The sequence below is a fragment of the Callithrix jacchus genome, chromosome 5, assembly GCF_049354715.1.
Source record: "Callithrix jacchus isolate 240 chromosome 5, calJac240_pri, whole genome shotgun sequence".
Classification (NCBI taxonomy): Eukaryota; Metazoa; Chordata; class Mammalia; order Primates; family Cebidae; genus Callithrix; species Callithrix jacchus.
In genome coordinates, this window is record NC_133506.1 from 98665512 (window position 1) to 98690423 (window position 24912).

The 24912-nt window shown below is 49.2% G+C and overlaps 2 protein-coding genes across 13 annotated transcripts in view; both read right to left on the reverse strand.

The window, feature by feature from the left end:
- Positions 1-56: 56 nt before the first annotated feature.
- Positions 57-11972, reverse strand: RASL10B (RAS like family 10 member B). Of its 2 annotated transcripts, XM_035300806.3 has the most exons (5): positions 11741-11972; positions 11025-11101; positions 8152-8514; positions 3018-3142; positions 57-2528 (listed from the first exon to the last, which is right to left on the reverse strand). In XM_035300806.3, exons 3-5 carry the CDS (start codon positions 8365-8367, stop codon positions 2258-2260), a joined length of 612 nt encoding a protein of 203 aa, XP_035156697.1. In that variant the 5' UTR covers positions 8368-8514; positions 11025-11101; positions 11741-11972; the 3' UTR covers positions 57-2257. The 2 variants fall into 2 exon arrangements, with proteins under 2 accessions (XP_035156697.1, XP_002748394.1); XM_002748348.7 differs by lacking the exon at positions 11025-11101.
- Positions 11973-16843: 4871 nt separating this feature from the next.
- The window catches only part of AP2B1 (adaptor related protein complex 2 subunit beta 1), a 151478-nt gene continuing 143409 nt past the window's right edge, over positions 16844-24912 (reverse strand). For all 11 annotated transcript variants that reach the window (XM_078373820.1, XM_035300813.3, XM_035300809.3 and 8 more), the window contains one exon: positions 16844-19628. In XM_078373820.1, coding sequence (XP_078229946.1) covers positions 19554-19628 — 75 coding nt within the window. In that variant the 3' untranslated portion in view covers positions 16844-19553. The remainder of the gene's footprint in view (positions 19629-24912) is intronic.

The following is a 24912-nucleotide window of genomic DNA, read 5'->3' on the forward strand; positions in this document are numbered from 1 at the left end:
CAAGCCCTGTGGGGACCCTTCCCCTCCCACCGTGAGGAATGGAGCCAACATCTTGGTACAGAAACAAGGGAAAACACTCCCTGATTTTTAATCTGACTTCTGATAACAGCTCAATGGGCAGCACACACACTTCCAGACCCTGTGGTAGGAAACCCTGGGAGGTGTTGGGAAGGGAGGGACAGGTTCAGATTGGGGAGCAGAGGGACCTGAAATCCAAGACCTGGGTTGAAGTAAAGGCAGGAGAGGGACTGTCTGGGGGTACATTCCAATGGCTCCCACAGGGGGCAGCCAGAGGGCTAGGCCCTGCCTCCTCCACCTCAGGTGCTTCAGAGTTGGGGGTGATGAGGCATGTGAGATGCTGCCATCCCTCATCCTCTCCCTCTGGTGAACCAGGGGGCAGGGTGCAGGAGACTAAAGGAGCAGGCCCTCTTTGTTACCCTCCCAGCCACTCTAAAGTGTGGAGAAGGGGAGCCACCTCCTCTGTTTCAGAGGGAGGCTCACAGAGGGCAGGTCGCTTTGCCCAAAGTCCTGCAGCACAGCAGGTACCAGAACCCAGGAACAGGAGACTACCCAAGGTCAGGGCAGTTGCTGTGGGGCTGTGCTACCCCCACTTGGTGGACAGAGTGAGAATCAGCCAGGGAAGCAGAAGCATCATAGATTGCCCCTACAATGGGTGTTGGTGATAAATTCCCCACCCATGACCCTTCTCCCAGACTTTTCTCCATCACCACTCTGGGGTACCTGATTTCCTGGTTTATGTGCTGCAGCCTTGGCTAAGTTGGCCAAAGCAAAGTTGTCCTCTTTGCGCCTCTTAGAACAAGGGACCCTGCTGTCCTCCCACCAGGCCAGGGCTGAGGGCTCAGCCTCAGGGACAGCTTTCTTTGCCAGTGGGGCAGAAGACAGGGCACCACTTCTCCCTCCAAGTTCGACATCATTCCCTCAGGCCATTCCTAGACTCTTCATCATCATTATTTCTAAATCGGTACAAAACTGACAGTGATCAGCTCCGGTGACGAGAGGTAGAAACCCGGCCAGGCAGCCGGAGAAAATGGGGTAGAGTGAGTTAGGGCATAGGGCTGACTGGTGTTGGGACAAGAGGTTGTCAGATCCTTTGGGCCTTCATCTGTGGGTAAGGATGCAGGCGCATCTCGCCCAAGCACAGGCCTCCCCACGATTCCTTCCCTGGCTCTGTTCTTCCCCAGATTAATCAGGGTAGTCTGAGATCTGAGGCAGGCAGAGTCTGGGGTAGTCAGATTAGGGTAAGACGGGGCAACAGAATCTTCCCTGGCACAACCTGACCCCCTTCTGGGCACCATCCTGCCCACGACCAGCGCCCAGAACCCAACATTCCCCAGTCTGACAGAGCAGATTGCAATATGCAGGAGGGAATAAAGGACTGGAACCTGGCATCATGGAAAAGAAGCTATCCCTTAGGGGATCCCCTTTCCACACTCTGTCAAAAAAAAAAAAGTTTTAACCCAGGGAGTGATCTGGCTTTGGGGTCAGGAAGAGTGAGGGGCACCTGGCAGGGAAGGACCATCGAGTTAAGGCTGGAAGGTAGGTGGTTGTGTCTCTGGGGGCTGCTGGGCTGGGAGGTCTCCCTGGAAGCTGGAGAGCTCAACTTTCTCCCCTCACTGATCTGGGACCTCAGCCCCCGAACCCCTTGATCGTGGTCCTTGGGCAACCTGCATCGCTCTGCCTTGTGCCGGTGGTGCTGACAGCCGGAAGGCCTGGCCTCACAAAGAAGCTGACAGGATCTGCTACAAGGGAATGGATGAAATGAGAGCCCTGTGAGCGGAGCTGGGGCGGGGTGACTGGAGGGTGGGTGAGACAGGTAAGGACCCACAGACGCTTGGGTGGACAGACACCGGAAACGGCAAAGACAGACACATTCTGGAGAACACAGGTGGCGGCCCGGCCAAGGCAGCATCTCGCCACCCCCCCCCTCCATTGCACGCTCACCCCCATCCCAAAAGGCTGTGGCACCCCCGCGGGTCGGGTCGGACACTGCACTAAATACAGCACTGAAGGCGGCTGTCCCAGGAAGCCACGGGGGCAAGGGGCAGGGCCGAGCAGTTACTCGCGCTCTGCCTCTCACCGGGAGGTGCGTGGCTGCAGGGGCCTCAGGCAGGAACCGTCACAGTTCCATTCCCTTCTGCTCCCCGCTCCGGCCCCGCAGTCAAGCGGGGAAACCGCCGCAGCACTGCCCCACCCTCCGCCCGGACAGTGCTGGTGCAGCTTGCAGGGCGCGCAGGGGTCACATGATGGCGCAGCGGTTGCGGCGCAGCGCGCCCTGGAAGCGCAGAGCAGCGTGCACGTGCTTGCAACGGGCGCAGCCGACGCTCTTGAGCAGCTCGCTGAAGAGCAGCAGGATGTGCCAGTTGTACTTGGCCGAGCATTCCACGTAGCCGCACTTCCAGGTCTTGCGCACCAGGTGCGACACGTTCCAGCGCGGGATCACGCGACCGCGCTGCAGGTCCCGCTTGTTGCCCACGATGATGATGGGCGTCTCTGAGGTGCCGATCACCCTGCGGGGCGAGGCAGGAAGCTCAGAACTCTGCCAGTCTCACAACCGCTGTACTCCCAGGGGAGGCTGTGCCTGGCCAATACTACACCACTGTATGTTCTGTTCTAGGCGCCGTCCTAAGCCCTGGAGGTGTTATATTCTCTGATCAGCACAACTGATCGAAAAGATGGGTACTACAGTTATCCCCATTTTACAGATGAGGACACAGGCTTAAATGATCACTGGCTTCAAGTCATGCAGCTGAGTGGCCCTGGAAGTCTTGTTCCAGAAGGCTTTGTTCTTAACTACTCTAGCCACTCCCACAGCCAGGGTCCCAAAATGAGTTAACAGAAGTGGGGACAGCACAATGTATGCATGTTTGAGTGTATGTGTGGGAATCTTAGAGCATATATACTTTTATCCGTGTCCCCATACTGTCTCCTTTTTTTAGGGACTGGCTAGCATTGGGGCATCCACAGAGGTGAAAATGGACTGTGTTCCAGCCTCTCACCTTGTCTCCAGGATCTGCTGGCGGATGGTCTTCACGTACTCAAAGCTGTCAAAGCAGCAGATGTCGTAGACCAGGATGTAGGCGTGGACGCTCCGGAGTCCCCTGCAGCAGGCATCTGCCCACTCCTGCAACAGCCCCAGCGGTACCAGGGTCAGAGCAGCCATGAGGGCTCCCCTAGCCCCTAGACACTTCCCATCAGAGGGGCAGTGCTCTCACCTGCCACTGTACCTGAAGCCCTCCATACCTGCCCATCACCAGGAGACCAGCCCTAGGGAGAATGGAGGAGCTCAGTGCTGCAACCTCCCCACTCCCAAGCCAGGATGGGGCAGGTCACATTGTTTGACCTTCGGGCCACTGCACTGTCTTGTGCACATCTGGAGCTTAGCTCTGCCTTGCTCCATTTTGTTCCCCATCCATCCATTGAGGCCATGTTCAACAAGTGCATTTATTAAGTACCTCTAAGAGTCCAGCTCTGAGTGGGTATTGGACCTACTAAAATTCTATCTTCCAAGGCTCAGCTGAAGTGCTGCTGCCTCCACGATGCCTTCCTGATTTCTCATCCTTCCTGCAAGCAAGGGACTACTCCCTCCATCTCCTGTGTTCTAACAATCTTTCAATTGCACTTTCGTTAGAGCTGTTCCACCTCCAGTTCCCCACTTCTTCTGTGAGCTCCTGAGAGGGCCACAGCCAGGCCGTCCTCATTTTCATATACGCCCTCCTTCCCCTAAAGTGTCTGGCACTGTTGGCTCAAAGCAGATGCTCCTTAATGGCACTGTTGGTGAGCCCTCCATGGCCCAAGCTGCGATCCATGAGACTCCTGCCTCTGCCACTGCCCTTAGATTGCTATGGATGTGCCCCTTCTGTATGCTCCTCTCTGCCCTCAGGCTTGAGAAACACAAGGCCTAAGGAGAAAAAGATTCAGACTGGATGCATAATGGGCTGATGTGGAGCAGGGCCCAGGGCAGCTCCAGGGAAATGAACTTCCTGAATGTTTGTGGCAACTTCTCAAGGGATTGAGGGGTACAGCTCAAGATGAAGAGACTCCTAGAAAGGCCAACTACACTAAACAGAAGTTTCCTTAAGAGATTCATTACTCAACGTGCCAGCAGTTGCAGCTGCAAGAGCAGCTTCAGGCAGCTAGTGTGTGGAAAGAAGGTCCCTAAAATTGAGGGGATGGAGGCCTCCAAGGACAAAGGAAACCAGAGTCTTCTCCCACCAGAGCCCAGGTAAAAGACTAGAAGAAGGTGGAGGTATGTCTCCTGTCCCAGCATCTGAGTTGAGTGGGGCAGGGGCCAGGCACAAAGGAAGACTACAGTTCTCCACTTCCAAGAAGGATCAAAAGGAAACGACTTTGGTGGCAGTAGTGCAGAGTTCAGTCTAACTTCAGAACAGCACTTTCCAATTCAAAGGCTTAGAAGATGCTGCAGTGGATTTCCCTAGGGAGATGATGTGGCATCTTTTCTTTGTGCTGAGGTTTAAATTTTTGGTGCAAGGCGAGGATGCTGAGGACAAACCTAAAACCAAAGGAAACTGAACTGGTTGCTTAGGCCAAGGAAGATTGCATTGTGCTGGACATAGTGATCTCCAGGTCCCTGGGACCTGCGTGTGTATATGGATGCTGCCCTGATCCCCCAGGACAAGTGGAGATCAGTGAAAAGTGGGAAGAATGGGAGGCTCCAGTCTCTTCAAGCTCTCTGCTGGGGAGAGGGAGCAGCTGCCAGCTTTTGAGGGTGTCAGCCCCACCTCTACTCCAACATGCTGCATCCTCAAGAGGACCTCCTGGCTTCCTCCCACCCACTCCTCTCTGGGGGTTCCTAAAAGGGAGAGGAGGAAGGCCCCTGATTGGCTAGCTTGTCCCTTCCTCCTTGATTGAAGGGAGGAATCAGGGTTCCAAACTGTAAAAGGCCATCTTGCAGCTGTGTCAAGACAGAGAAGGAGCAATGGAAAGGGAGTCCAGCTTCAGGGACATGGGGCCTGAGAGAGGCTCAGCCACCTGGGTCTCAATCATGCATTTGCTGTAACTCCTTTGGTGGGTTGCAAGCACTTTATAATCTCAGCTTCCTTCTCTGATAGAAGGGAGAGGCTCACACCCAGGAAACACTACTCTCCTGGGCTTGATCTCATCTGGCATTGGAGAAGAATGCATTATTTTGTTTTCAGACGGTGGCCATCAGGATTCTTAGGTTTTATACTTAATCTTTGGTGCCTCAAGGATCCCTTTTTTAATAGTATTTCTCTGCCAAAAGTCCCTTATCTGGGCTCCAGGAGTGAAATCTTGGATATGCTAGAGTCCAAAACTCAGGGTCAGTCAAGAAGAAAAAGGCCAACAACCCAATAGAAAAATGGGCAAAGGACATCAATAGTTCTTGAAAAAAGAAACACAAAGGCCCTTAAACCTATGAAAACATGCTCAATTTCACTCACGATCAAAGATGCAAATGAAGACTACAAGGAGACTATCATATCTCATCTCCCAGATTGTTAAATGTATTGTCAAAAGTTTGACAATACACTCTGATGGCAAGACTAGGAAAACTGGCTGTAGGAGCACAACATATGCCACTCTATAGAGGGGAATCTGGAAACACCCCCCGCCCCCAAACTCCAGTTATAGTCACCCCCCACTTTTTTTTTTTTTTTTGAGACAGGGCCTCACTCTGTCATCCAGGTTGGAGTGCAGTGGTGCTATCTCAGCTCACTGCAGCCTCAATCTCCTGGGCTCAAGCGATTCTCCCACCTCAGCCTCCCAAGTAGCTGGGACCACAGGCATACACCATCATGCCCAGCTAATTTTTTGTATTTTTGGTAGAGATATGGTTTTGCCATATTGCCCAGGCTGGTCTTGAACTCCTGAGCTCAAGTGATCTGTCTACCTCAGCCTCCCAAAGTACTGGGATTACAGGCATGAGCTGCCTTGAGAGGCTCTTATTCACAATGCCATTTCCAGACATTGTGATCCAGCAGTGCCATTTCCAGTAATTGATTCCATGGATATACCTACCTATGTACAAAATGACTTATCTACAAGGCTATTCATTGTGGCATTGTTTGAAATGGCACGAGACTGAATACCACCCATTTGTCCAACAAGAAAGGACTCCAAGGTATAGCTCTTCAATGGAGCAGGGTGTGGCCATGGAAAAACAAGGAAGTACTCTAGATAATGACCTGGAAAAATCTTCAGGTTATAATATCAAATTTAAAATATTGAGGTACAGGGCCAAGCATGATGGTTCACACTTGTAATCCCAGCACTTTGGGAGGCCAAAGCAGGAGGATCACCTGAGGCCAGGAGTTCAAGACCAGCTTGGGTAACACAGTAAGACCCTGCATATACAAAATATTTAAAAAATAAAAGAAAAAAATCAAGGTACGGAACAGAACAGTGTAATTCTCGGTTTTTGTTTGTTCTTTGTTGTTCTTTGTGTAAGAAACAGGGAAGAAAACATTTTCTTATTTGGGTAAAGAAACACTGAAAGTATGGATAAAAATCCGGTAAGACGCCAGGCGCTGTAATCCCAGCACTTTGGGAGGCCAAGGCAGGCGGATCACTTGAGGTCAGGAGTTTGAGACCAACCTGGCCAACATAGTGAAACCCCATCTCTACTAAAAATATAAAAATTAGCCAGGTGTGATGGTGAGTGCCTATAATCCCAGCTACTTGGGAGGCTAAGGCAGGAGAATTGCTTGAACCTGAGAGGTGGAGGTTGCTGTGAGCTGAGATTGCACCACTGCACTTCAGCCTGGGTGACAGAGGGACACTCCATCTCAAAAAAGAAAAGAAAAAATATGATAAAAATGGTTAAAGAGTGGGGCAGGAATAAGGGTAAAGGGGGCAAGATGAAATAAACAAATCTCAGCGTGTAGGCTTGGAGCAAGATTTGAATGTCCAATCAGGTGATTGTTAAAGTCTCTTTTAGAAGAGAACTAGAAGGCCTTGCCCTGAAACCATCTGCCCTGACAGGCTCAGCCTCACTGCTGCCAGGACAGATGCAGGATCAGGCTTCTGTCTTTGCTGCTGACCCCAGGTGCCTGGGATGGGAGAAACAGGTGTCTCTGGCAGGTTAGGCCAGGGCCCTCCTGCCTGATGCTGCCGACAGTGCTGAGCTCGGAGCTGCCTGCCAGCTCCCAGCCAGGGGTCTCAGCCTGAGGGACTGCTTGATTTGCTCAGTTACACCTGGACGAGCCTTGTCTCCTGCCTTCTGGGTCTCCACCACTGTGCCTGTCCTTCCTGGAAAAGCTCTGCACACTCTGGTCAGAGGCTTCTTTCAGTGAGCAAACATGTCTTAGAGCTCAGTTTCCTTTTTCTCTCCACTCCCTCTTAAGTCAGAGGTTGAGAGAGAGCAAGAGGACCTGGTTCCAGCAGGCAGTGGGGAACGAACACAGTAAGCAAGGACCCTGGGGGCATTTAAATCCAAACCCACAGGAAGGGTTCCCAGCAGGCAGGTCCTGAGGTCAGGGGCAGAGTATCATTTAAGAGAAAAGGATGTTGGGCAAGATACCTGACTGGGGTCTCCAGAGTCTCTGAGAACACACCCTTCCCAGGGCCCCCGTCTATTCTGGTGCTGCCTCCCCTCCAGAGGACATGGAGTAAGACTATGACAGGCACAGCCCAGAATACTCACTGGCAGCCTAGCGTTCCCTGTCCTTTTCTCTACCACCTCTTACCTGCCTAAAAACCTACTTAATTGAGACATCACCTGCTGTGACCCCAACCCCACCTCAACACATTTGGGTGGCCTAGATACCCCCTTAAGGGCTGCCGCAGCTCCCTGCTCCTCCAATCATAGCACTTATCACACCATATAATAATTGCCTGTTAGCCTTTTCTCATCAGACTACGAGTTTCTCGAAAGCAAATTCCGTATCTTGTTTGCTCACCATTCTGCAGCAGTGCCCACTGCAGGGCCTGGCACAATGAAATGACCATCAAATATTTGTTAAATAAACTAGCACACCAACGAATGGATTCCTGGAACAGCTCTAAGCAGGGTGGCCCAAGTTGCAGTGTGGAACTCTAAAACTCAGCAATGGGGCCCCAGCAATAGGGCCTGAGCTACCGCAGGCTGGAATCCAGCCTCTCCCCTACCCATCCATTTCCCCACTAAACTCATGCCCCCCAGGGTCCTCCTACCTGCAGCGTGTTGACAGGGAAGGTGCTGATGGGTGGGAAGTCGAGGATCTGGAGGTCGTGCACGTGGCCGTTCATGACAACAGCAGGCAGGTAGAGGCGGCGGGCGGTGGTGGGCACGCAGACCTCGCTGAACTCGTTGTACAAAAACTGGCGCACAATGGCACTCTTGCCCACACCTCGCGCCCCCAGCACAGCCACCCGGTAGGTGGAGACCATGCCTCCCGCCCCACTCCGCCACCTCGTCCTTGCCGCTGTCTGGGGCTCCCCAGGGCTGCATATTCCAGGGGCTGGGGGCTCAGCCACCGTCAGGACCAACCATTGCTGTCTCTGCTTGCCCTGGGCCCTCTGTGGCCTCCACCTGGACTGTGGGGACAAGAGGTGGGCTTAGTGCACCAGCTTATCCCTGAAGATGTCCTGCACTTTTCCACCTCTGGGACTTTGCTGAAGCTGTTACTGCCACTTTGAATGCCTTCCCTTTCCCAGAACCCCTATGGCCATCTATCCAAAACCTCTCCATCCCTCCTCCTCCATTTTCCCCTGCATTCCAGTAGCAGGACTCAATCTTTCTTGACTTATACTATGACCTGACTCTTCTCTAGGTCCATCTCCAACCGACAGACTGCAGAGCAGAGTGGGAAGGGCAGTGGACTTGGTTCGATCCCAGCTTCCCCACAGAGCCTGAGACAAGACGTGACACCTTGGAATCTGTGTCATCCTGAACAGGTGAGACTGGGCAAGGGTGTCTCAGTGCCAGCACTCCTGACATTTTGTGGGACGAGAACTCAATTGTGCAGGACTGCCCACCCATAGAAGGACATTTGCCTTCCATGGCTCCCAAGAGGTAACTGCCAGCAGTCACCATGATGACCAAAAATTCCCCCTGCCCCCATTTCAAAATGCCCCCAGTTGAGAATTCTGCATTAGATGACCACCTTGCCTCTGGGGTGCAACACTGCTGACCACTCAATCTGCTGGCATGCCCATATGGTTATCCTTGGTCAATATGACATCTCTAAGGGATAGGTACTTAAAGATTCCCACTTTAGAGAGAAGCTTAGTAGTAAGACATGTGCCCAGTCAAAAGCCAGAGGGCAGCTACTCTTTTCTACAATGTCGTAGTACTTCTTCCAACTTTCAAGTTCAGTGATTCTGTTGCCCAGGCTGGAGTACAGTGGTGTGATCTCAGCTCACTGCAGCCTCTGCCTCCCAGGTTCAAGCCATTTTCCTGCCTCAGCCTCCCAAGTAGCTGGGATTACAGGCACCTGCCACCATGTCTGGCTAATTTTGGTATTTTTAGAAGGGACAGGGTTTCGCCATGTTGGCCTCAAAGTCCTGACCTTGGGTAGTCTACCTGCCTCAGCCTCGCAAAGTGCTGGGATTACAGGTGTGAGCCACCGCACTCAGCCAAGCTTAGTGATTCTAACCGGTGAATGTGTACAGGCCAAGGTCTGGGGCTGATTCTCTGGTATCCCCTGGAGCCCAGAGGGCCTGGCACATAGCAGGTGCCCAGGAAAGGGTTGCTAGGGGGTTGGGCCTTGATATGAATTCATTAACTCCTCGATTGCTCAGTTTCAGTGAGTTTAGGGCTTGGGTATAAATCTCAGCTCTGATGTGTCCTTTCTGCAGGTGAGTGGGCAAATCACTTTCTCAACTGAAGTCATGCTTCTGCATATAGGTAAAATGAGGTCAATAGCCCCTATTTCCGAGAAAATCCAAGTAAATCTTATAGCCGGGAAAAAGAGAGAACCTTTCTTCTTTTGTTGGTGATGGTGACCAGAGAGGCTGTTACATGCCTGAGACCTCCTGTCTGGTTTTCCAGGAGGGTGACATTGGCACCTGCTAACTGGGTCCAGGGCAGGTGGGCTTGCTGGATTCTGGCAAGGCCATGCTTTTCTGCATGGGTGCATCCTTTCCTTCGGATGCCTTTCTTTTCCACATATGCGTAATCCACAGCTAAATGTCCCCCAGGTTATCCTGGTTCAGAGGACTTACTCCATGGGTTATATGTGTGCACACAGCATAGTAAATAAAGGTCAGGATGTGGAGTGAGAACCACCAGGGCTTGACTGCTAGCTCTGCCATTCACCTGAAATGTGACCTTGGGCAAGAAACTTAATAGAGTGTTATGAGATGTGCATGTAAACCCCAGTGCCCAGCCCAGAGTAGCTGTTCAATAAACGGTGGCTACTGCTATGGGCAGGGGTCCTTCATTCATCTGCATTTCCCTCAATTTCAGTGGCACCTCCTGGCAATCCCAGGAGGGGTTTGCTAGCCACTGTTGCATGGGCTCACGTGTATGCAGTGCATGTGTGTGAGATTTTTCTCATTTTATTGATGGGTTAAAAAACAAACCCTCAAACAAAAAACCCCAGTGACTTAGGGAAGTGAAGACCTCATAGCTGAAGACAAGGACCCTGAACTCCTTCCTGCCCCATGCACTGTCCCTTCTCCAACAGGTGTTTATACACTTAACATGGGCTCCCAACTAGGGAAAAGTACCTATCCCTCCTCCCCATGTGTCCCTCCAGGCCCCAAGGCCCCTTAGGCATCCCTGGACACCACCAGCATAGCAGAGACTCAGCTGGATTAATTATATAACCAGCACAGGCAGGTGGGGAGGGGGGAGGCCTAGGGGAGGAAGAGAGGGCGAGGAATGCAAGAAGAGTCCTAGCCTCTCTCTGGGTGTGGCAGCTCAGAGGTTTGTACCTAGGATGTACCCTACCCTACCTGCAGATTGTCCCAGACACCACACTCCCTGCCCAGAAACCAGCCCTTTCTGGGGAGTGGCAGGGAAATGCAAAAGGGGCACTACTCAGGAAATAGGGAAGGGGCACAGGAGGCCCCTAGGCTGGGACCAGCCTACTGGAACTCACCAGGCCCAAGAGTGGCCCTGTCCCCAACTCAGAAGCGATCGGTGGCCCCTCCTTCTTCCCAGGCAGAGGTCCTAGATCTAAGAGTATATGAATACAACATCCTTGCCTGGGTGGGAAAGGGAGGGGCTGTCCCAAGAAGCAGGGCCCAGGCCCCTGAGCTGCTTTCTCCCCAAGGCCTGCGCTCTGCAGTGAGTCTGCAGACAGCGCCCGGCAAGAGACCGCCCGACAAGAGATACAAGAGACCAGAGACACGCACAGGGGGCAAAGCCTGGTTCCGTCCCCTTCCCTGCGCCTGGACACCCGGGTAGCTGCCCAAGACTGAGAGTGGGGGCTTCGCGGATCCCGAGGGCCGGGTCACAAGTCTGCCAGCTGTTTGTTCCAACCACGTTCGCGTGGGAGTGGGTTAGGGGGCGACAGAGGAAGCTGCGCTCCCCATGACCTGATTGGTAGGAGTTTGGGGGGGATGCAGAAGCCCAGCTCGCTTTCCGCCTCCAGCACCTAGCAGGCACCCCCACCCCCAGCTCCAGCTCCAGCTCTCACGTGGCGGCCCCGCACCGCTTCCCCGCCAGCTCACCGGCCCCCTCCTAGTCCTGGACGCCCCTGGTCCGGCTGTCTCCTCGTCCCCCCGACCCGGGCCGACCCTCCCCAGCCCCAGCCCCTGCCCCTGCCCCGGCCCCGCTCCGCTCCCAACCGCCTCCCCTCCTCCCGCCGCTTACCCCGGGCCGTCCTAGCTGCCCCCTGCCCTGGCCGGCCGGTCGGCGGGGCTGCGCTCCCCCCGGGCTCCGGCGCTGCCCCCCGGCTCCCCCGCCCGGGGGGAGAGAAGTGGGGACGCCCCCGGCTGCCCAGTTGGGGCGTGCTCAGGGCAGGCGCGCGGGGGCAGATGCGGGCCGCCGAGGGGGTAGGAACCTCCAGCCCCAGCTCTCCCTCCGGAGCGCGCCGCCCGCTTGCGCTGGAAGGAGGATGGGGGGAGTGCGAGCTGGCATTCCGCTGGGTCCCTGAGCCTGACATATTCACTTGGTTGGCCCTGGACGAATTCTTTAATTCCTGGTCTCGACCTTCACACTCCTCCAGACTCTCCCTGAGAGAATTTAGCGCTAACCTGGAAGAGCTGAAGAAAGGCGTGGGAAAGCCCTCAAGACCTTTGCTTCATTCCGATTCTTGCCCTCACATGCCTCTCGCCCAGGCCTGTTAGTCACCAGGCCCCTGTGTGCCCTGCACGGTGTGCTAGAGACATCCAGGCTCTGCTCATCTACCCTCCTGAAGGGCTGAGCGAAGGGTGATCACTGTCACCCTTCACTGCAGCAATGAAAGGCAGACCTGGCTGGCACAAAGCAAGGTCTCCCCCGCCAATGTGTGACCTCCACACCCCTAAAACTGCCATAGGCCTCTTCTCTCCAGAATGGGAGATGCCAGCAATTGTCAGGATTGAGGGCAAAATCACCCATGTATTTATTCTAAAACAGTCATCATTGTCTAAACTTTGATGATCAATGTCATGTCATAATCAATGTCATCATTGATAGCCAACCTTTATTTTGCCAGTGTGCTGTGAGCTTTGCATGCATTGTCAGATTGAATCCTCACAATTCTATGGGGTAGATTGTTTCCCCCACTTTACAGATGTGATAGTTGAGGCTGAGAAGCTTGTCTCACTTAGATGTAAAATGTGAATACAAAGATTGAGACTCCCTAGCTGAGCAGTCGCTGATGAGCTTGGTATGAGGCTCACAGTCCAATATGAGACCAAAAGTAGACACACAACATTAAAATGTGCTGTGTGCAAAGTCAAGGTGCTGTGGAGGGCAGAGGAAGTGGGACAAATCATTAGAGGAGTCACTGAAGCTTTGCAGGAGGCAACTTTCAAGGAAGCAACCTTGAAAGAAGTAGATTTTGGCGGCTGGGTGGAGGGAGACTATAGCAGAAGAAAGCTAAAGAAGTCAAGAGCAATTACACAAGCTTGAGAAATGAGTCTGGGAACCAGACAGGAGCCCATGAGGCAGGAAGCATGGTGAGAGGTTGGTCACAAAGACCGTGATTGACAGGATAAGGAGTTTGGATCCAGCCCTGTGCTGGATGGAAAGTCATGGAAAAGTTTGAAAGCAGGGAAGCACCTGGTCACGTTGCATTTTAGAGCCTCCAGGGCAGGTGGAAGAGCAGGAGCTTAAGATATATCCTAAGTGTTTTTACCCTGGGACCCTGCATCCTTCACTATGACCCCTATTACTGTGTGCTCCGACTCCCACCCAGAACTGTTTTCCTCCACCCTCTGACCACTGCATTTTGGGCACCTTCCCAATTCCTCCCTTCCCTCTCCTGTTCAGACACACAGGAGAATGGGTATGAGCCTGGGCTTCAGAATCAGACAGAGCTGGATTTTAATCTCGGCTCTGCCACTTACTATTGTGACTGAGGCAAGTAACTTGAAGTCTCTGAACTGTATGGTCTCATTTATTAAATGGAGTGTGATTAGTTGTCCCTCACTGTTGTTGACAGGGTGTAAATGAGCTGAGGTATATAAAGACCTTAACACAATGCCTGGCATGTAGGAAGTCTCAGCGTGTGGCCTTTATTTATTTATTTATTTATGCCATTTTTAGGGACACTTGGGCATCCTAGGGGAGGATGAGCAACACCCTGGTACAGCGGTTCTGTTTATTCTAGGTAGGGTCCCAGAGGGTGGAGTGGGGCCCTCTGGGACCAGGGCAGCAGCTAGAAGCGAGTATAGGGCTGGGATGAATTTGGCTTCCTCCTGGAGCACCACTTTTGGGGAATAAATCAGATTTTAACTGGTCCTGTGGGATCACATGGGGTCACTAAGAGCCTTTTGATTGCATCACCTATCCCTTCATTGTATCTGAAAATCTCTAATCCTCACCCTGCCCAAGGATCCCAGGCTTTATGTCTACTGCCCCAGGCTGTAACCCTCCATTCTGGTTTCATTCCAGCCCAAGGTGGAATGAAAAATTTCTTACTAGAAGTAAGAAATTAAAATACACTGGGCACAGTGGCTCACATCTATAATCCCAGCACTTTGGGAGGTCAAGGAGGGCAGATTGCTTGAGCCAAGGAGTTCAAAACCAGTCTGGGCAACATGGTGAAACCTCATCTTTTAAAAACATACAAAAACAGCTGGGCGTGGTAGTGCACGCTTGTAGTCTCAGCTACCTGGGAGGATCACTTGTGCCTGAGAGGTCAAGGCTGCAGTGAACCGTGATAGTGCCACTGTACTAGGGGAACACAAAGCCATGGGTTAATTACAGGGCCTCATACTGGCCTTCAATGGAAGGTCATTTAAAGCATTATTTTTATTTAAAAAAGCAAACAGCGATTCTAGCTACATGAAGTAGAAGAAAGATTTGCCTGAAATTAGGATACAGCTGTCATCTTAGTTTGCTGAGAGTCACTTTGGCCTAAGAACATGCACCCTTAGGGGCCTGTTCACCGTCCCCTATCATCAGGAGCACTTTGGTGGGAACATGTGAAAGATCCTGTACTTCGATCTGACCTTGAGCCTCAGGTGTGTCTGGCTCAGCTGAGGATGGCTGTTGGCTGAGGTGCAAACTCAGGGAGCAGACACATGGGCCTGCCTGCAGTAGCTAAGGCCCAGACGCGAAGTGGAACAGAAACGTCAAAGACTGAAACCTGCCTACCTCTGCCCCTGCGCCATCATAGCTCAGGATCCCACTGAGCTTTCAGAGGCTGTTTGGCCAGATCCTAGGGTCTCCAATCATAAGTGAAGAGTAAATGAAACAAGGGAGGGAAAGCCCGAGGCTGGACTTGAACAGCATCCTCTAACATCTACCTGGTGGGAGAAGTGGGATGAGTAGAATCATCCCAGAGATGGCAGTCTTGTCTCAAAATGATACTCTTGGAAACTAAGCCCTTGCAAGCACTTTTCCAGCTGAGAATCTGGGTCTAACCAACCCCCAAATTAGCCTTCCCTTTGTTGGCAGCATCAAGCACGGCAGGGCAAAAGCTAAATGAGAAACTGAGATGGTAAGTTTGGAGCCAACTCGGAAACTTTTCAAGAAACATCCTTGTTGCTAATAACATGTCTGGGGGCTGCTTGGGATTCTAGGATTAGTGTTCAGGAGATAGAAATGGGTAACCACGGGGGAGGTGTGATCTTTTCCAAGTGCCATACCAGGTATTAAAATAAACAGGCTCTTGTCTCCTGGAGCTGGGGGTGGCAGGAAAAAAGAATCTGGGTCTAAGCAAAACCAGAAAAAGCATTAATGCATGAAGTGGGAGTAGAAAGCCCAAACCTGCGAGTCCTCAGCTGTTTTCTGGCTTCAGAAACAATGTACCTGAGATCTCAGTGTTTCTAGTTGCTACTCTGGAGACAGAGAAATACAGTGTAATCTCAGGTGCAAGTCTGGGACCAGTGTGCCCTGAACATACTGGTATCCTGGGGGCTTCGCAAGGTGGGATGTGGCTGAGAGCAGAGGTAGGAGAGCCTATTACAGAATCTTCAATGGACGAAGGAGGAAGCTATTGTGTAGTTCTAAGGACACAGAGAGGGAGTCGGAAGACGTTGCTCTGCCACATCTCATCTGTAAACTGGAGGTGGAATTAAATTCCTAAGATAAGGGAATAAGCAGGTATTGTACATATGGAAGTACTTTAACCATTTTTCAACTGCCACAGAACACGAGTATTACGAAAGAGGAAGTGGGCGAACAGGTGTGAGCCCTTCTCTCTGGCAGTGATTCTTGACCTTGGCTGCATGTTAGAAAATACCTGGGGAGTTTTCAAAAATGCTGATTCCCCCAGGCCCCATCCTAGACTGATTGAACCGAACCATGTCTTTTTTGAAAGCTCTCCAGGTGACATCAACTTGCACCCAAGAGTTGAGAGCCTCTCCTAGAGGACTTTCTTTGCCCAAATTAACATCATTCTTAACTGGTGACCCTAGTTTGACCCCACTCTCCCCGAGTGTTTTTCCAACCAGCCCGGCAACATGGAGACAACCAGAAAGTTCCTAGCTGCCAAAGGCAGTTTGCTCATGGGGTTTGGACATCCAAGTAATAAAGGCAGCTACAGTTGCTGAGCACCTAAGTCCCAATACTGTGCAGAGTGCTTTATCTACACTCACTCTAGTGGTGAGAGAGGTCCAGGGACCTGTCTGGGGTATCTTAGTGTTAGATCCCTCGCTCCAGCCTCTTCCCCCATTCCAGGCAGTGGGAGAGCTCAGCAGCTGTCAGCTTATCAGAACCTAGGTATAGGGGGCCTCCTGTGTCGACAACATCTGGGTCACATGCCCCCAGCAACACAAACGCAGGCCTCTAGCCTTGGAACTCCTTGGGAAGCTTGTTTTAAGGCGGCATTAATTCCATTTGCTTGGGGATATGCAGGCCCTGAAGCCAGTTTGAGACTTTTCTAAGTTGAGAGATGATTGAGACATCCTGGGTAATAAATGAGAAGCTCTGCTGCACTCCTCCGGCCCTGGGCCCTGCTGGCTGGATGCCAACTGACAAGCCAGAAAAAGGCCCTGTGGCTCTGGCTGCTGCCCCTGGGACCATCTGCCTGGGGCCCCAGCAGGGGAACTGCCAGGAAAGACTCCTCTGAGCACTCCCTGCCTGCAGAGATGCCTGTAGTGGCAGCAGTGGTTTGGGGTTTGGTCAAAAGGAGCCTCCAGGAGGTATGTGATTCTTCCAAAAGTCACTCTTAATTTCATCTGGCTGAATCCCTGGGAGAGCTGGGGCAGTCACAGAGAAAAGTTTTAGCAGAGTGGTTATGAATGTTCTGTCCCTCTCTGACCAGCTGTGTTTTCGCCCAGCATGTCAGTTCTGGGAAAAAAGTACATATCACAAACTTCATTTTGTGTAAATGAGTTTATTGACGAAGACACAAGGTCACGCTTCCCCCAACCCCCACCCTCCCCCAAAACAGGACCCAACAAGAACAGAGGAATAAGAAGCATTCTTGTGGCAACATTCCCCCACTCCCCTCCTTTCCATTTCTTTCCAAAGTCAAGTTTCACAACACAGACACACAGAGCAGGCTTGGGTAAGGACAGACACTCAGGGAATCTCTGACCAGCAAAAGAGTTCTGGGTGTTTGCTTCTCCTGCCCTTTGTATGATGCCAGCTGATGTTACAAAGACACACTCAGGCAGAGGAGGGGGAATGCAGGGCAACCTCCACCCACTTCTCCAATGTGGCCAAGCTTGGAATGAGCCAAGAGAGAAGTCGTGGTGGAGGCAACAGTTTCTGCCTCTCAGGAGAGGTCCTTTTATGGGAAGTAGAATTCCTCCCTAACTTTGCTCAGGGGTGTGATGGGAGGCAGCCTCCCCAAGGAGTGAAGAGTTCATGGGCTGGCTCAGTCAGGTCAGCTGAGAATAGGAGCTGTTATCCATCACAGGTGGGGAGGCTGAGAGAAGCCTTGTTTTGGGGGTTGAGGGACATATTCTGGTAGGAACCTGTGTTGTCTGCTTGCCCTGACACACTCTTCCTTCTGGAATGACAGTTTGCTTTGAGATGAGAACACTGTATTTGCAGGGTGAATCTTCTTCACTACTTGTATCCACTGACTCCAAGAATGAAGTCCCAAGAAGGGAATTTTGCCAACCTGCTTTTCCACCCCACACATGTGACCTACCCACCTCCCACGTACAATCCTATGCAGTTTCCTATTGCCATGTGCTTGAGGGGTAATGTGCAAGGGACATATTTCCTTCCCTCCTCTCCAAACATTCTTCTGTTGGAGATTCTCAAGGTTTATGAAACTGCTTTGGGGGACCCACTCCCCACAAGCTTTGCAACTGGTGTGAAGCAGGGTTATTTCAGACATGATAGGTCTGTGGGATAGTTTTGCTCTTGTTTTCCACGATTCTTCTTCTGAGTCCAGTGAGTTAGGTCTCAGTCCAACATGAGGCCTGTGGACCCTGAAGTGCCCCTGATTTAAGCAGGGGCATCTAAGACGAGCAGTTTTGGTGGTGGAACCTGAATACTGGATGCCAGGCAATGCAACAGGTGCCCGTAGATCAGTGTAACATTGCTAAACAGGTTGATATTTTGGGCACAAAGCATTCTTTGAAAAATCATATCCAATGTGTTAAGGGGAGGTGGGGGAAAGATTTCATATCCCCCAGTCTTTTCAGAGATGACAAGAACTGCCTGAACCTCTAGGATGATCTTGATATACCTTGCAGCCTAAGTATCATGAAGAAAGAGCAGATCAGAGAGCTGAAGGGATAAAGAGCATTTGCAACATCTCTAAGCTCACTTCATCTCTGCACCTATTCTGCTGGCCTCAAGAACTGGGGCTCCAGGGGCATATGGGAAACATCAGCTACTCCTTCATTCTGGCATCTGGATTTACCTTCAAGTAATTCAAAACATACTCAGCTGCCACCTGATGCCAATAAACAGGGCGTCAAAATCAGTATGGAATATGTGAAGAGTCAAAAAGTTGGCAGAGAAAGGCAGGAGAAGGCATTAGGGGAAAAATGACAAGAGACAGTCCTGTGGTGAAAACCACACTGATGGGGACCTAGGAGACTGTCTCGGCTCTGCTACTACACAGCTGACAGATCTTGGCAGTAACCTTTTTGCCTTTTATCTTTCTCCTTTGTAGAAAAAGAGGGTTGGATAAGTTATTACTCTGTTTCAACTCTGTTGAAAGTAGGATTTTAGATATGAACTGGACCTGAGAAATACAGGAAAGGGGTGAGGGGACAGCATCTGGGTTCCTGTTCCCCATTTCTACTCAAATTCCTGAATCAGCGTGATTAGCAGGTTTGCAAAGGGGAAAAGTAAGTAGTAAGGTGTAACTTCTCTCAGGCTTGGTGCTGACAGGCTCTATAGTTTTTACACCCTGAAACATCATTCAAGAAGATCACCATTTCCAACTGCAGAGCAATCAAATGAGATTATAGTATGGAAAGGGGGAAGCATGAAGGCTTGGCCAAGGAAAAGGGTTTTGGAGGGGGAAAAGAAGCAAACAGAAAATCCAAATGACCAGGGATAAGGCTAGCACAGATAAGAGAACCCCTCAAAAGCTAAGGCAGGTAACTGCATCTCTGCCTCCAGGACTGTGTGGTTAATGACAGTCATTTCAATGCTTTCTCCGGTTCCACTATTTCCTTCATTTCTCATATATACAAAAGTATAAAACAATAAAGTACAGTGTTTCAGTGACACTTTTCTTTGCTTTAATATTTGTTGTCTTTTTCTGCTTTTGAAATGAGCTCTCAATTACAGAATACCAAACTACACTCAAAAAGAGGGTGTAGAAAAAGCCAGCCATTGGTACAGCATGGAGAAGCCCGCAAGTAAGGACAGATAGCAGCAGCAGGTGGCAAGAGGTGGGAGGTGACGAAAGCAGTGGTTACAAATGTTCACAGGAAGCTAAAACTATCCAACAGGTTGTGCCCTAATGTTTGCACGGGTTAGACTAGTTACTACCTTGCTGGGTGGCCTCAGTGTGTTTGGGTTCAGATTCTACACAGCAATACAGTTTCTTCCAGTTAAGAGTTCTTGGCTTGCACTGATCACAGCCTGATTGGAGTGTACTGGACCAGTCTTGTTAGTTTTTCAAAATGCTGTCGTAGACCTGATAGATGTATTGAGAGACTTCAGGAGCTCTACACTTCAGTGACAGCTGTTAGGAGAAAAAGGAGATGGAAGATTAGCACAGAGGTTGGCATTAACTCTAAAGGTATCCAAGCACTCAGTTCAAGAAAACTTTGACACAGTGGGAGAGAAACTTTTATCACTGGAGTAGCCAAACAAAGAGATTATGTTAATAAGTATTTTGAGTTTTACAATTTCAATTTAATCAATGTCAAGTTGTGCTGTGCTTCTACCTCCTTTCCATGAGGATCTCTGAGATTAGGAAATAATTTATACTAAAACCATCAAAGCCTCTGACTGCAGAGGGAACAGCTCCTCTAATGCTTTGCTAAGGGTTATAGAGATTATTTTTAAATGAAAAAGAAAAGGCTAAAGCCCTTAACTTGTTGATGGTCATTTCAGCTGCCTGCCTCAGTTTCTCAGTCTGACAAGAAGATGGCTAAATCTCAACTAAGCCCCAACTTCAGGAGGATGTACAATCGAGAAAGTAAAATAAAACGTCATAAGCTAGGACGTCCAAGGTATTAGTCCTTTCTGTATTATAACGAGGAGAGTATACCCCCCAAAGACAAGCCAAGAGCACAAAAAGGCAGTTACTATAATCCAACCTCAATTCATGTCAACAGCTTAATCTTTTATTTCATTAATATTAAAAAGATCTTGATGAATAGGAGAATTTCACTTTGTGAGTCAGTAAGGACAAAATTTAAACCCAGATTTAGACTCCTAATTGTATTAGATTAGGCAGAATATAATTATCGATAATATAAGAATGCAAAACACACTCTAGAACCAGAAGATTTAATAGATACGTACTTCATATTACTGACATTATTCCTCTTGTTAATTAGGGCAGGTCAGCAAAAATTGTCCCGAATGATATAGCACCATGAGATTTTAGACTATTTTACCTCTTTATTTTTTTTATTAGAGACTAAGGACAGTTTAACATAGTACAAAAGGTAAGACTATCTGTGGATAAAAGATCAAGAAGATTTTGGTCAACCCTGAATTTCCTAAAAAACTAAAAACCTAAAAAGTGAAAGTAAAATTTAAAATGCAAAATAACATCAGAAGATATTCTATTAATTTACAGCTTTAATATTCAGTCGCCAAGGTTTTCCCAAAACTGCTGCTTGATAATAGCCAGGAAGACAAAATTCTAATAAATGTAAACAAAACAACACAACTAACTTAAGAATATGGCTGGTGTCTTCCTTCCTTCCTTCCTTCCTTCCTTCCTTCCTTCCTTCCTTCCTTCCTTCCTTCCTTCCTTCCCTCCTTCCCTCCTTCCTTCCTTCCTTCCTTCCTTCCTTCCTTCCTTCTTCCTTCCTTCTTCCTTCCTTCTTCCTTCCTTCTTCCTTCCTTCCTTCCTCTCTCCCTTCTTCCCTTTCTCTCACTCTCTTTCTCTCTCTCTCTTTCATTTTTAGACAGAGCCTTGCTCTGCTGCCCAGGCTGGAGTGCAGTGGTGCAATCTTGGCTCACTGCAACCTCTGCTTCCCAGGTTCAAGCGATCCTTCTGCCTCAGCCTCCCTACAAGTATCCACCACCATGCCCGGCTAATTTTTGTGTGTGTGTGTGGTTTTTTTTTTTTTGAGACGGAGTTTCGCTCTTGTTACCCAGGCTGGAGGGCAAGGGTGAGATCTTGGCTCACTGCAACCTCCGCCTCCTGGGTTCAGGCAATTCTTCTGCCTAGCCTCCTGAGTAGCTGGGACTACAGGCATGCGCCACCATGCCCAGCTAATTTTTTGTATTTTTAGTAGAGACAGGGTTTCACCATGTTGACCAGGATGGTCTTGATCTCTTGACCTTGTGATCGACCCATCTCAGCCTCCCAAAGTGCTGTTATTATAGGCGTGAGCCACCGTGCCTGGCTTAATTTTTGTATTTTTAATAGAGTTTCAATATGATGAAACTATGAGGTTTCATCATATTGGCCAGGCTGCTCTCAAACTCCTAACCACCTTTGATTTGCCCACCTGGGCCTCCCAAAGTGCTGGGATTACAGGTGTGAGCTCACTCTAAAACTTGTATACATAGAAAACAGCTCTGTACGTTGGTCTAAGTTGCATCTTTAGGCATTACCCTGACTTTCAAACTCCCTATTGAAGGAATTCTTATTTATTTATTTATTTATTTATTTATTTTTGAGGCAGTTTCTTGATCTGTCACCCAGGCTGGAGTGCAGTGGTGTGATCTTAGTTCACTGCAACCTCTACCTCCTGGATTCAAGCATTCTCCTGCCTCAGCCTCCCGAGTAGCAGGGATTACAGATGTGTGCCACCAAACCCAGCTAATTTTTTTTTGTATTTTTAGTAGAGACTGGGTTTTGCCATGTTGGCCAGGCTGGTCTCAAACTTCTGACCTCAGGTGATCCACCTGCCTCAGCCTCCTAAAGAGTGCTGGGATTACAGGCATGAGCTGCCCACCATGCCTGGCCTGAAGCAATTCTTGTACCTCCTTCTCTACAGCCTTCTCTACTGTCAATGTTGTGGAAAATTCTAGTGGGAGAATATGTGGGTTCAGAAAAGGAAGAGAAGAGGAATCTAAAAAGAGAAACAACAGCTTAAGGGAGTTAACTCCCAGACTAACGAGAGGTAGTCCCCAAATACTCCGCCAAAATACTATCTTGTATTTTTCCACATTTTTGTAACAATACTTGAAGTTCCTCCAGCTGGAGGTTCATTTTTATGTTTACTAGTAAGGAAACGTTGCCTTCCCCAACAACAGCTCAAACTGCCAAGGCTGGCACTGGTGGGGAGTCATGGAGATCACACCTCGACCCTGGGCATTACAGCTGCTCTTTAAAGGATGGGGAATAAAATGTCCCTGTCTCTGGGCTCTTCAAATCCACACCTCCCCACCCCTACCTGCATCCCAGCCTTTAACAAAGTATCAAAAGTTTATTAAACATAGCTAGGACTCTGGGTCTCATTTTGTATGGCTCCTAGGGGGTAAGAGACTTTCCTTGGGCCTCAACCTTCCAACTGCTAATTGCTTATTTGACATGTCTAACATCAGCCACTCAGGAATCCAGTCCAAACTAGACACACCAAGGGCAAAAGAGTCACCTGTCCTGCTTAATTAAAGTTAAGGGGCTACACATCCACTTTTGGTATATGATGTGGAACATACACTGCTTCATGGGGGACAAGTTAACTTTCAGGTGAGACTTACCTGCTTACAGAGATATAACTTCACTCTTACAGGATAAACATATTTTCTTAATGAAATATAATACAAACTGGGGTTTGGGGAGAAGTGCTTTATTAACCCCTCTTAGGAGACTAAGGGACCATCATCCTGTCATGCATTAGTGCTGGCTCAACCAGATTTCTTTCTTCCTTAATACTTAGCTCAGATCAGATTAATAGCACAATGGGAACTTAGGATGATGAAGGGTATGGATCCGAATGACTTTAGAGTCTGGGTGCTGCTTGGGGAATAAATTAGACCTGTCCGACAAGTGTTATGATGGGAGATTTAGAAGGTATTGTGGGCAGAGAGAAGCTAGTCACCAGATGGGATGAAAACTAGGAAAGAGGGCAAGGGAGTATAAACAAATTCACCATTTAAAAATATAGGGGATGGGGGCCAGGTGCAGTGGCTCATGCCTGCAATTCCAGCACTTTGGGAGGCTGAGATGGGAGGATCACTTGAGGCCAGGAGTTTGAGACAGCCTGTGAACATAGTGAGACCCAATCTCTATTTTTAAAAAAGTATATATATAAATATATGGAAGGAAGAAATGTGGGTGTGGCTACCCACGAGGACAAAATCTTTTTTTTTTTTTTTAATTTTTATTTGCATTTATTCCATGCCAAATTTGTTTCCAGGCTATAAATTTTTGTTTTCCCCAATTTCTTCTGGGATATCTTTTTCTTCCAAGCAACTCTTTCTTCTGGTTTAGGAACAATTTACTCTTTTTCAGTAAGGATCATTCCAACGTGTGGCAGGGGAGTTTATGCATGGGTTAACCTGCCCTGAGCTCTGTAAGTATGGCAACATACCCTGGGGCTCTGTTCACCTGGACATGCTCAATGACCAGAGAATCTGCATCTAAACCCTCAGGGTCAGCATTATTCTGCCCTTTTAAGCATGTACAGCACAAATTCAGCACTTTTGGACCACCTGTCATCCTGTGCCCAGACCTTCTGTGTGGCTTAGGCACACCTACCAACTCCATTACAATAATATAGAATGGCACACATTGCTTCTATAAAGAGGTATCTTTCAAGTACATGGTGGCCATTTGAATATGCATACCTTTGATGGCCTGGGCACTTACATGGGTGTTCTTAAAGTGAACATGAAGATTTGAATCTCTTGCTTTGTATGATTTTGGGGGTTTTCTGGGTGAACTGAGTAGAGATCATCTCAGGCCACTTACAGGAAAAGCTCACTCTATAATTTCTTTTAAAAAATATATTTTTAAATAGAGATGGGCTCCCACTATATTGAACAGGCTGGTCTTGAACTCCTATCCTTAAGTGAGCCTTCCATCATGGCCTTCCAAAGTGTTGGCATTACAGGCATGAGCCAACACACCCGGTCACTGTAATTTCTCACAACTGCATATGAATTTATAATTACCTCAAAACTTTTGTTTAAATAGGAGAAAAATGTTCTTCAAAGGGCAAATGGAGAAACTATGGTACATGCATACAGTGAACTATTACTTGGCCATAAAACAGAACAAACTATGGATACACGAACAATTTGGAAGAATGTTGTATTATGCATGCAAAAAATAATCTTAAGAGGTTACATGCTACATGAGTGTAATTTATGCATTCTAAAAATGACACAATTATAGTAATAGAGAACAGCTGCCAGGGATTAGGGCTGGGGTGAGAGCCTGAACATTAGGGAGTTTTTTGTGGTGATAGAACAAGTCTATGTCTGGACACTGGCAGTGGTTATCAAACTGACACATGCAGTAAGAGTTCACAGTAATATATACTACTGCCCACCCTACCCCTAAAAGCATGTGATCAGAGTTCACAGTAATATATACTACTGCCCACCCTACCCCTAAAAGCATGTGATCAGAGTTCACAGTAATATATACTACTGCCCACCCTACCCCTAAAAGCATGTGATCAGAGTTCACAGTAATATATACTACTGCCCACCCTACCCCTAAAAGCATGTGATCAGAGTTCACAGTAATATATACTACTGCCCACCCTACCCCTAAAAGCATGTGATCAGAGTTCACAGTAATATATACTACTGCCCACCCTACCCCTAAAAGCATGTGATCAGAGTTCACAGTAATATATACTACTGCCCACCCTACCCCTAAAAGC